This window comes from Melozone crissalis, unplaced genomic scaffold (assembly GCF_028551555.1).
Source record: "Melozone crissalis strain CALT ecotype California unplaced genomic scaffold, PUWL_Pcris_2 ptg000035l_1, whole genome shotgun sequence".
NCBI classification, from domain to species: Eukaryota; Metazoa; Chordata; class Aves; order Passeriformes; family Passerellidae; genus Melozone; species Melozone crissalis.
Genome location: NW_026535813.1, coordinates 1,602,323 through 1,615,377, shown reverse-complemented (window position 1 = coordinate 1,615,377; position 13,055 = coordinate 1,602,323). Strand labels below are relative to the sequence as shown.

The 13,055-nt window shown below is 40.7% G+C and overlaps 1 protein-coding gene across 2 annotated transcripts in view; it reads right to left on the bottom strand.

Moving 5' to 3' along the window:
- Nucleotides 1-13,055, bottom strand: part of LOC128941411 (transportin-1-like) — a 102,975-nt gene that overhangs the window by 31,484 nt on the left and 58,436 nt on the right. For both annotated transcript variants that reach the window (XM_054283161.1, XM_054283162.1), the window contains exons 4-7: nucleotides 12,402-12,508; nucleotides 11,692-11,825; nucleotides 4,272-4,353; nucleotides 3,433-3,555 (exon numbers count right to left, since the gene is read on the bottom strand). In XM_054283161.1, the coding sequence (XP_054139136.1) occupies nucleotides 3,433-3,555; nucleotides 4,272-4,353; nucleotides 11,692-11,825; nucleotides 12,402-12,508 (446 nt within the window). The remainder of the gene's footprint in view (nucleotides 1-3,432; nucleotides 3,556-4,271; nucleotides 4,354-11,691; nucleotides 11,826-12,401; nucleotides 12,509-13,055) is intronic.

Below are 13,055 nucleotides of genomic sequence, written 5' to 3'. Positions count from 1 at the left end.
GTTGATGATCTGAGGGGTGGATATATTGGAAATTTGGTGGGGGGAAGAGGAATGTTTTTTGGAAGGTTTTCATTCTGAGTTCTGTGTGTGTTTCTTTTTATATATAGTTGTAGGCTAATTAAGTTTTTCTTCTTTATTCCTAAGTTGGAGCCTGCTTTGCTCTAGTCCTAAACACATCACACAGCAGACATCAGGGAGCATATATTTTCATGGGGGCACTGGCATTGTGCCAGCGTCAAACCATGACAGTTGGAAAGGACCATAAAGATTATCCAGTTCCAATCCACCACCATGGACAGAAACACCTTTCACTAGACCAGGTTGCTCAAAGCCCCATCTAACCTGGCCTTGAACACTTCCAGGGATGGGGCAGCCACAACATTGCTGGGCAACCTATGCCAGGGCCTCATCACCCTCACAGGGAAGAATTTCTTCCTTCCTAATATCCGATCTAACCCTGTTCTCTAACAGTTTAAAACCATCGTCCCTTGTTCTGTCACTACACTCACTGATAGAATCCTTCCCCATGTTTCTTGTAGGCCCCCATAGTAAAAACAGTGATACTAGTATCACAGCAAAGTATGGGAAGAGTATTTGAAGGCTTTTAGGTTTTTTTAGCATTCTTGTGCCATACTTTATTGAGTACTTTTAATGATAAGCTAAAAAAGTGACTTTAGACAATGGAAATAGTTGCTTCCTGACAAAAAATTACAAAATAGCATAGGAACATTATTCAGAACTGGTTTGCATACTCTGTAACAGTGTTGTGTTAGTCTTGCTATGTCAAACCATCAAGAAAAGAACGATGCACAATGCATTAAGAAAAATTCGTTCAGCAGTAAAAGATGTTTATCTGAAAACAACAGGATGCAAACAATCTTATTTCTTTAGCAACAAGCTGAGTTTCTGTGTTTGAACTTCATATTATCAACACCTTTCAAGTAATCTCATTATGCATTGTAAAATAAAAAGTCAGGATTTCTATTAAAAAAGATCTTAGGCACTACATGCCTGGCTAAATATGCTATATGAATATACAAGTGCAATCTAATAACTGAAATCTATTAGGTCAGTCTACTTCTGATATATCCTGTTGTCATTTTCTCAGACAAAAGAAGGAGAAAAAAAACCCCACAGAGAAATACATATCTGCTTCTGATCACCTGGAAGTACATGTTCAAAAAACCCACTGAAATTGAAATTCAACCATCCCTGTTCCTCCAGGAACTTGTCAAAACAGTTAATATTAAACATGTCTAGTTTAAAAGCATTACACTGCAAGACCTTGTCTTAGAATCACTACCAAATTATTAATATTCTTAACTACTTTAAATGTAATTCTCCATAAGCATAAAAAACCCTGTCATGTGGAGGGTTTTTCATGAAACATACCAGTTTCTTTCTTTTTAAGAATTCCTTCACTTAGAGCAGCCGCTATTAGAAGCATTCAACTTGGAGGTACTCAAGTTTCAAAACAGCAAAACCAGACTCATTTGAATGAAAAATAGTCAGTTCTCAGATATTACACTGTCACATATTAATATGTATGTATACAGAACTGGGCAAATCAGTAACAGTACACAATAGTCCCAGAACTGCGGAGGAAAGGAAGTCTGATCTTCAGAAAAAATTCACTGCTGCTGTCTTTTGTAGAGAAGATGCCTAGTAATAGTTTTCCCAAAAAAAAAAAAGGGAAACAACAAGAATACAATCTTGGATCTTCTGGTTGCTGACATAATTTCTACCTGCAAAGTCCAGAAGTTACTTACTGATTTGTTTGCTGACAACCCCAAGTTGTGTGGTGCGGTCGACATGCTGGAGGAAAGGAATTGCATCCAGAGGGACCTGTACAGGCTCAAGAGGTGGCTCTGTGCAAACCTCATAAAGTTCAACAAGGCCAAGTGCAAGGTCCTGCACCTGGTCAAGGCAATCCCAAGCACAAGTACAGGCTGGGCAGAGAATGCATTGGGAGCAGCCCTGCCGAGAAGGACTTGGGAACAGCAGTTGACAAGAAACTCAACATGAACCCGCAATCTACACTCGCAGCCCAGAAACCGTGTCGTAGGCTGCATCCAAAGCAGTGTGGCCAGCAGGTCAAGGGCGGGGGGGGGGGGTGAGGATTCTCCTCCTCCACTCTTGTAAACATAAGGAGGATGTGGAGCTGCTGGAGTAAGTCCAGCAGAGGCCACGAAGATGCTCAGAGGGCCTGAAGCACCTCTGCCATGAAGACAGACTGAGAGAGTTGGGAGTGTTCAGTCTGTTTCCAGTTCAGAAACCTGTTCAGAAAAGAAGGCAGATTGCAGAGCACTTTCCAGTAATGGAAGAGGGGTTGGAACTAGATGATCTTTAAGGTTCCTTCCAACCCAAATCATTCTAGGATTCTATGATTGCAGGAGGGTGAAGAGTCAGAGAAGTTATCACTTGTTGACAATATAATCTTCAAAGCTTTACTCTCTCTCTCTCCAAAAAAAACCAACCCCAAACCAGACCAAACAAAAGAAAAAAAAAAAAAAAAAACTACCTCAAGTACCAACAATGCCTACTTGTCCTGTGTTAGATGAGAAGATATGTGCCAGGCTTGGTGTCATGGAATTCCAGACAACACTAGAAAAATACTGCAAGTCACCTCAATTTTATGCCTCTCTAATGCCTTTGTCCAGAAGCACAAAAAAAAACCAAACAAACCTGCTTCATATTGTCTGGACTTGGCACTTATGGAATTTGACACTGGATTATGACCCATTTGTTCTTATATGTGCATGAGAAATATTCTGATCTTTGTTCTATTTCCAGTCTAGCAAGTAGTGTATATAAAGGCTATCTAGAAACTGCCACTGTTTCCCAGGAACATAGAAATTACAACTCAGTTGAGCAAACAAGTACCAGTTGATTGGTCTTCTGGTAGGCAAGTCTGCACTAATCTAGAATAATCAAGGAACTATCCAAGGACATCCACCTATAAAACTGAATGCAATGGCAGGCAGTTTTGTTAGTAGCTCAAAGAGCATCTCAGATATTTAAAATTACATTCCTTATCTTTGCTGTGGCAAAAGAGCCAAAAAGGTGACAGCTTCACTGTGTAAACTGTAACAATATCAGCACCAGAAGGAAGATTTTTAACGTGATCTCACTTGTGGTCAGGCAATGCCTGGCTGCTCCATGGCATAGCTGATCTTGGCCATTTCAGGATCAATTAACTTAAAGAAGAATGAAGAACTGCCATATGCACTGTCAAATACAATGTCATGTTGGCAATTAGCTAAAAAGAAACTTTTGCAACTTCAGTCTTGAAGGAAAACAAAGAGTAGGCAAGCACAAATGGAAAACACAAGCACAAAAGTAACACACTCATTCTGATGTATGCTTTTAATTTGCTATTATTTTTGCAATTCCAAACATGCTTCAGCATACAATCAGAGAAATAAGACTCACCTCAACTATACTAATCATATGAGGAAGCAGGCGATCCATTCGAACTTCTAGCAACATTACCAGAGCACGACAAACATTTTTGCGTACTTCAGGCTCCTCATCACCAGCCAGTGCAAAAAGATTCTGTTGGAAAGTAATACCAGTAGAAAAGCCTCAATTCATCTAGTTCAACTTGTATTAAAATTTACATTATTGGCAAACTAAAGTATGCAAACATGTACTTCTGTACCATCCCATCCCACACCTCAGAAAACTGTATTATTTCCTAAAGACATATGGTCTAGCAAATGAACTCTTCAGACTTTCAATGTGTATTGTTACCCAGTGTTTTGGTCATGTGTACATTAGACACAAGAACAGTAATCTCTGATTTTTTTTCCTTACACATTAATTAAGTTCTGAAGATAGAAAATGCCTTCAGAACATAACAGCAGCAAATAAAATACACCCTGGATAAGCCAAAATCTCATCCTTCTAATCCACATTCAGTAGTAGTATTCAGAGAGACCCTTAATCTACTCAGTGACATGATGGTCCCTGTACCGAACTCTCCGTCACACATGTGACAGACTGCTGCCAGTACCTCTATGCAAGAAGAGTTTCCTGTATTTATTAAAAGAAAGCATTTTCAAAACACTATTTCCTTGGGCTGGGAGAGTGCTTAGACTAATTTAAGCATAAACATGCAGAATTACTTTAAACCCATGGGGATTGAAGCTAGGAATGGGAAGCCATCAATGTGGAGTTTAGGGGTAGTGGAGGTTGTAAAACATCATTTAAAGTTCTTGATAAATTAGATATGTTATTTGACTTACCCCTCCAAGCAAAAATGCACTCACCTCAATAAAAGAATCTATGTGCAACATAAGAGCTTGAGTTCTGCTGATAATAAATTGATTGACACATGCAACAGCATGAGACCTACAAATTGAACAGTTAAAATATATAAATTTTTAATGTCTTAAACATTTTCTAAACTGTACAAAGGCATCACAGACATTAGGAAGTAAATAACACCATGTCTTAGGTTGCAAATGCAAGATGTGGCTGGGGGGTGTGTGTTCTACTGCCATCTGTTAGAGGTGGGGCAGTTATGGTCTGTTTATTACGCCTCCTGTTAAAACCAGGTGGAGTAGTTTTCTTTATCTCTTCAACAACCAATCCTCCCTCTGGGGAGATATCTTCTGTTAATGGGCCATTGAGTGTCACTGCATAACTGATAAAATCACATCATCCCATTATGAGATGCTCCGCCCAGAGGGAGGAGCCAGCATTCCTACCTGGATTTAATTGAAGATTTGGAACAATGCCATAGGCAGCCTTTTCTCACTGGATTCCCAAAGGAAGGTCAGGCCCATCTCTACTACCACTGGACTACATCCTTTCTACAGGCTCACTGTGTCAACAGAACTGCATCTATCACTCCAGGAGGACTGCAGCCACTATTTATTTGGACTGCTACCAACACCCTGACCAGCAGGGTGTCAGGTTGTATTCTGACTCTGTCAGTGTTGTTTTGTATTTCTGCATTTTTATTTTTATTTTTTCCTAATAAAGAACTGTTATTTCTACTCCAATATCTTTGTCTGAGAGTCCCTTAATTTCAAAATTATAATAATTTGGAGGGAGGGGGTTTGCATTTTCCATTTCAAGAGAGGTTCCTGCCTTCCTTGGCAGACACCTGTCTTTTCAAATCAAGACACACTGTCCAAGCATATTCTAGAGGCAGGGCAGGGAGGATTAAATCTGAACATCTATATTGTTACCAACAAAAATTAGTAAACCACATTTTTAAATACTACCATATACTCCAATATATCTAATAGATAATTTTAATTAAGGTATTCAGTAAATAAGAACCATAGCATGATGACTACCTGGCACATTTGTTCCAAATAGTATGTAAGGATGGTCTTTTTCAGTATATTATGATTATCAATTTTCTCTGATATTGTTGCCAGATGAAGACTCATTTGCACCTGGTGAGTGTCCTGGGGTGACGTTATGATGCTTGTATCCCCATTCGGATGTTCTGTGCCTTTAAGACTGGCTCCGAAGAGTGGAAGTTTTGCTTGGGTTTCTCTTATCAGGGACACAGAGACGGGCAGTACTTAGTGCTGCTTTCGCTTTTTGCTTTTGGCTTTCTGCTTTGCTCTCTCTCTCTCTGCTCTCGCTTCTGCTTGCTTTTGCTTCTGCTTATTAGCTAGTTCTAGCTAAACAGTCCAAATTCCTTCCTGGACTGTTTCTCCTCTCCTTTTCCTTTGATCATCTCAAACCTGCTCTGGACTGGGACCTGGGAACACCGAGGGTTTGCACCGTTTGGCTGCAGCAGCTGCTCCAGCGCTGGAGGGACTAACAGAGATACCACCCCCGAAAGAGACTTTCTGATTTTGTCATCTTTGTCAGAGTGGTGTCATCCGGTATTGTTCATTTTGTGTGCTGGGGAGTGCTGTGCCTGTTAAATAAACAGGTTCTTTCCACTTCTCTCTGAGGAATTCTTCCCAAACCGGTTGTGGGGAGGGGCTGTGTGGGTTTGCTTTCTGGAGGGGCCCTCCTTTGGAGATTCTCTACCAAATTTGCCCTAAACCAGGACAGTGAGCTAACACAATACTTATTCTTCAAGGACCACTAGCCTACAGAACCACACAATGTTTTCTGTAGGAAGAAGAACTGGAAATCAGCCAGCCCAGTTATGCCAACTTTTACCAGTTAAACAGGAGGTCAGGTGTGACTTTGGGGTTGCCAACCACCAGGGACCACCAAAAAGAACCTCAGGACAGAAAAACACATGTGTAAAAGGGAGGGGAAATATGTTAATTACTTTGGGGAAATTATTATAATACGTATGTTTCTTCTGGGAAAGCCTATGTATATGTATGTAAAATATAGCATATAAACAGGAGCTGTTTCTGTACTCAGGATGCACAATATTTCGGAGGAGCTATCCCCCTGGGCATTCGGCTAAATAAAGAATGCCTGCTTCTTAACGCTACATTAGTGTGAAGGAGTTTTATTTTCACTGATCTTTGGTAACAATGTTAACAATTCCATGCAAGTTAACATGGTGAAATTTTAGCATGCCCTTCTGTTGTAGTGTTTTTATACTTTGTAATAGTTTTGTTTTTGTATCCCCGTATTTTTCCCAAATGGTTTACCCCAGATTGTACCACCCTCCCTCTACCTGTGTAATCCCTTTCCTTTGCTGAGATCATCCCCAAATCCCCACCCTGGCTCTCTGTCAATCACTCAGCATCCCATCCCCTCTATCTAGAAGTTTTGGTCCAGGACATCGAGTGATTAAGCAGAGGCTAGGAGTCAACCCCCCAAGTGTTACCCCATACGCTATCCCCCAGTATCCATCCCTTAGGGTCACTTATTGGTTAGTAAAATGTTATCTACTTTCAGTTTCCACCTCCATTTAAATGTAACCTTGGCACCTCTCCCGGGGCTCTCAGCAGGAGGCCTCCTGAGGTGTAGGGGCTCCCCAGAGCTCCTAGAATAAAACCTTGGATTAACCCCTGCTAAGTCGGCCCTTTTATCTTCTACCGATGTCTCTGGTGTCTCCTCTGCTGCAATGGCGACTAGCCTAGCTGCTTTCAGTACCCTCGGGGCATAAGAGTGTGTCTCCGCTGTCGGCCGTGTTGGGGTTTCCCCCTCGCTCTCTGCCGACTCGGGACTGGCCGGGGTTCCTGAGAGGCTCCCAGAGAGACAGAGACAGCCTTCTTCATTGCTAAGTATCCAACTTTGCAAGATTTTTCCCATTTAATGAGACCAATATGCATCAGTAATATAGTTATAACTTAGAACAAATACACACTTGCATTAGGATACATAATAAAACAATTGTGGTAGAAACAAACCATAAGTGAAGAGCTGGTTCTTTATTCCATTCCATGGAAAGCCATTGCTTACAAGTCTTTTTCATTCTCAGAGACTCAAAAGCCAAATTATATAAGTAGAGGCACAGTATAAAGCTACCTTTAAAAGCCTCTGAAGATCCATTCATGTATTTTTACTAATCTAACTCCAAACATCTAGTCTCGTCAGACATTTCTTGGAAGAGAGTCTCATAAACAGGGTTCAAAAGTTCTCTCTTCACAGATTTAAATACTGATAATATTTAAATACTATTAAGTACTAATAGTATTTTACTGACACAATTAATATTCTTCATACTTCTGTACTATGTACTGAAACCAGGCAACAGGTCGGCAGATGATCTGCTTTAAAGTTGAAACTGGTTTACCAATTTCAAAGCAAAAGCTTATCTTCCTATAAGTGCCAGTTCATGCTTTGTTATATATTTTTCTTAGTGTGCATCTGTTTTAGGGGAGTTTCTAAATCTTATTAAATCCCATCAAGATTCATTCCTAGTTATACGCTTCCTTTTACTCTTCACCATTTATGCTAGTGCTGGCAATAACTGAGCCCTCCAAGTTGTAGAATCTTTTGATATAATTTTCAAAGAGGAGACCAAAAACACGTTTCAGAGAATCACTTAGAATGATTGAGGTTGGAAGGGACCTCTGTAGATCATTTGCTCAAGTAGGGCCACCAACAGCTGGTTGCACAGGACCACATCACAACAGTGTGAGAGACTGGAAGGATTGCTGTCTTGAAACATTTCAGGTGCATGTGTGGGGGAAGGGGCAGGTTGGGCCTTGCTCTGGTGAGGCAAGGCTCTGTTCCGCACACCCCACACCCCCTGGGGCCTGTATCCCAGCCCCTGCAGGGGCCACCAATCACTGGCACACTGGAGGCAATGCTCCACACCCTGCCCCTGGAGCCCCAATCTAGCCCCAGAGTGTAGCCACATCTCTCTTCACAGAGAAAAGCAAGGCACAATTCTTCCCTGGAATATTTCTGGGTTTCACATTCTCTGAATGTCAGAGAATGATCAAAACAATTCCTATCTTATTTGCTGTGCCTGTGTTGTGCCAAAGTAGAATGCAATATGGAGATTGTTTACCCAAAGTGATGGTGTTTAGTTTCCTTGGCCTATCAGGGCCAAGTGTGTGTGTCAGGACTGTCGGCTGACAGTCATGAGGTTCTGTGCAGTTGTGTGCAGAGTTGAGTGCTTGGCAGATTCAGTTTAGATGTAATGTAATATAGATGTAATATAGTATAGAATGATACAGTATAATAAAGCAATTAATTAGCCTCCTGATAAGATGGAGTCCTCCTCATCATTCCTCCCTGCCACAGGGGTCAGCCTGTTTTGATACCAGAGTGGTCAGATGACTGGAAGTCCCACCTGGGGGAAGGACCCAGGAAAGCCTAAGGGTATTTAACCAAGGACATGCGGATAGCATGTTTTGACCCTACTTCTTGAAATTTCTATCAGCTGAACATTGTGGAACCAGGAGTGGTAGCTATATTTGTTCTTTTCTATATCTTTTTTTTTGTCTCTCTCCTTCTTCTAATTCCCTCTTCTTGGAGTTTTGAGTAATTTAAAGTTGGATAGGCTAAGTTAATGCTTTGAGAAGTGTTTTATGTTGACTGAATGCTGCTCTAAACTTTTGCCAAAATTCTCTGATTTTACAAAGTTGACAGTAATTTTTTTTTGTTGTTTTGACCCCTTGTTAATATCTTGTCAGTATTTCTCCAGTGTGTCAAACTCAGAGTACATGAACAACCATAAGCCCTTTTAAGAGTCTCATCGAGCAAGTTTTCTGGGGCCTTACAGATGGCTTTTGAATATCTCCAATGATGGGGACTCTACCACCTCTCTGGGTAACCTGTACCAGTTCTTGGTCACCCTCACAGTAAAAAAAGTGCTTCCCACTATTCAGAGGGAACTTCCTGTGTCTCAGTCTGTGCCCACTGCCACATGTCCTGTCACTGGACACAACTGAAAAGAACCTGGCTCTGTCTTCTTTGCACCCTCCCTTTGGGTATTTATATACAGGGATGATGTCACCCCTGAACCTACTCTTCTCCAGGCTAAACAGTCCCAGCTTTCTCAGTCTTTCCTCATAGGAGAGATGCTCCAGTCCCTTTATCATCATTGCGGCCCTTTACTAGATCCATGTCTCTCTTGTACTGGGGAACCCAGAACTGGGCACAGTACTTCAGGTGTGGCCTCATCTGGAGGGCGAGGGGAAGGATCATCTCCCATGCTGGCAACACTCCAGCCCAGAATGAGATTCAGCTTCTTTGTGGCAAGGGCACATTGCTGACTCATTTCAGGGTGTCATGGTTTGACATGAGAGACATTTATGGAAGTGATGTAAAGCTTCCAACCACTAGAAAGCTGGACATGCCTCTGTGAAAAAAAAAATGTTAAAGATGAAAGAAACCAAGGCACGACTTCTTTTGCTTCCGGCCTGGGGACAGGTAACAGGGACCGCCGCCCCTCCCCCCCCCACCCGCAGGGGGCCGGGCCCCTGTCCGGGGGTGGGGGGAGGGGGGGGGGCGGTCCAGGGGACTCCGAGCCCCCGTTCTGGCCAGGCCGGGCCCCAGCAGCTGCCAGGCAGGAAGCGGGGCGAGGCTGCAGAGCCCTGGCTGGAGCAGGGCTGGCCTCTTGCTGTCAGGTCCCCTCCCCCCAGCACAGCTGAGACCAGAGGCAGCCCTGCAGCTGGAATTGAAGTCAGAGAAAACCAAAGACCGACCATGAAGCCGATCCTGACACAGCTGCAGCTCCTGCCACCAGTTACTGGCAGGTCAGATGATCATTTGCAGGGCCCAGGCTGTTAACCCTTTCAGTGCTTCAATCCTCCCTCAAGTGAGAGAAAGGAAAAAGATGCAAGCATGTAAAGGAACAACATGAAGACATCGAGGTCAGTGAAAAAAAAGTCAAGTCCCAGATGGGAGGGATGAGGAGATGCCTTGATTTTGGGGTTGAAATCCTCTTGTAAGCTATGCAGAAAGGACTCTTTTTCCTTATAATGCAGGAAACTATGGGGACATGAAGGGTTCAGTTTGATATTGAGCAAAGGCCTCCATGTTAAAGTAAACAGATGTTAAAATAGCTGTGATCCCATGAGAAGTTTGAACAGAGAAAGAGAGAAGAGTAGTCCTGTGTCCCCAGGAGAAGATGATCTCTGTTCCCAGGGATTAAGATGATTTTAGAAATACATAATGAGAACTTTTGCCTTTGAACAGCTCATCTTTAAAACAATACCCCATAAGTTGACATGGCCCATAGACAAGCTGTGGGAAGGCTTGTGGAAAATGGGAGGGACTTCATGACTGCAGATTTCCCAGGGCGGTTGCTAGTCATGGAAATTGAGAGCCACGAGAGGACTGTTTTTTCCTCTTGTGGAGAAGTCTCCATAACATTAACAAGAGGGACTTCTCTCCCTAAGTGAACTGAAGAAAGACTATTTCAGAGGTGGCAAACTGATTGGAAATTTTAGGTTTTGTTTCTTTACATTGTCAGTGGGAAGAAAAGGTTGTGGGGAGAGGAGAAGTGTTCTGAAGGGTTTGTTTTGATTCCTACTACGTTTTTTCCTTTCAGTTACTGTTAATGAAATTTTCTTTATACCCTCTTAAAGTTTTGAGCCTGCTTTGCCTTTCTCCTAATCCTATCTCACAGCAGGAAGTGAGTGCACTGGTGATTGGCCAGCACCGAAACCTGCCACACTCTCTGGTGCATTGAGCCAAGAAATCTTAAACTTGGGGAAATCTTAAATTGGTGAACCAAAACCCCTACACAGGGTAAAAGCTACTGTTCTTGTTGATAAATATTAGCAATAACAAATTAATTTTGGAATTTTTTCCTATACTTCTGTTACTTTGGAGACATTAATACTGTATTAAAGTAAAAGGATGCTGAACTGATTTAATTTGATATATCTGAAAGATAAAGAGCTTTATAAGTTTTCGTGGAGTTAAAGCAGAAAAATACTTTTCTGCAAGAACTCAGAAACCATTTATCAGCAAATGATTTTTTACTCTTTCATTGCTGGAGTCATAACAAAACAAATGCAAGATAGTTCTTTCTAATCAGAATTTGAAATTTTAACCACAGCATTGAAACTTTCATAATAATATGCAAATTCTTAAAAAATAATTTGATTTTCAAAGTCAGACAGATTTTTGATTTGGAAGATGTATAAAGAGGTGAGGCTGATCTAATAACTGAACAGATAAGCATGGAAATGACCAATGCATGAAATTGCTGTGTCTTCTCACATTTGCATATGCAGGATCATTTTAAAAACTAAGTATGTTTTAAACTGATCTACAAAATATCAACCTTGCTGCTCATGTAAATAAATTTTTAACAGATAACTTTAGTATAACTCCTAAACCTACCTTATTTTTGCACTGCTGTGTTTGAAGAACTGCAAGAATTTAGGTATCATGATATTGAGTGGTCGGTCCAATACATCACTATCTAAAATTTCAGCAGAATCTTCGCATATCTTCTGAAGAGCACCAAATGCACCCTGTTTAGAAACAAAATCAAACAAACAAACAGCAACAAAAAAAAAAACAAAAAAAACAAAAAACAAAAAAACCAAAGCAAAAGAAAATCTGTTACTTTACATTTTGAAGAAAGCAATATTTCAGGGTTTTTACAGAACAGGTAATTTTAGCAAAAGACCGCAGTAAATGTAGCTCATTAACTAAGTAAATGTAGCTAACTAAATATGGAGTTAAATTAAAATAGCCTTAAGGACTTTTTATTTAAGCACTTTATATTGTCATCTGTAAGATCTCAAGCTGGATGAGTCTATAACAACTAAGTGGTAATTTTAATTTTAACATTCATTTATTTAATCATATTTTTAAAAATGCTTAAAAGCAAGATTTTTTTAAAAATCAGACAAGATTTTTCTCCTCATAGCTTAAAACAGTTGAGTTGGTTTTTCTTTATTTTCCTTCATGAATACTGGAAAAAAAAGATTATATATGTGCATACATACCCACACAAAGTACTATACATATATATAGTATCTATGAAGAAAGGCAAAAAATAATCAAATTTACATGATAATACATCTCAAAATAAGCCTCCTTACCTCACAGGTATTGTAATCTTCAGAATCCAACAGTCTGCAAAGCTTTGGTAAGAGGTCAGGCCAATTCTGCAATTCCCCTTTTGAAGCAATGGTTGTTATCAGAATGCCTAAGTGAATCAGAGGAATAAAGGAAATGAGATCTCATATATCTTCACAGGTTTCACACCCTTTTTTCTCATTTTACTCTTCTCAAAGAACTAAGGAGTCAAGCATTTTCTTGTTTTATTAAGAGCTGTCAAGCATAAAAAGAGGAAGCACATTTAATTACAAAGGTTATTTGAAGGGCTTTGAAATGCAAAGGCAGGTTGCCCCTTCCTGCTATCATGAATGGCTCAGATGTGAGACATCAAGCACAAAGTAATTCCAGTTAAGGTAATAATCATGTCCAAACACTGCAGGGCAGGTTCTGCTCTAAGTTTACTAAAAACTGTACAAATCTTGACCTCCAGTAGAGTATCCATCTCAAGTCACTCCCTCTTTATTATGATACAAAGGTATGAACACGGGAAACTGTCATTCAATAAAATGATAACTCATTACTAAATTATGTGTTCATTACTTTACTATGCTTACACAAAACATTAAGGGCACATGCTGATGTCCAGGTGTTAGAAATATAAATTACTTGTTGGTAGAATTGCCTTGGTGAGGTTT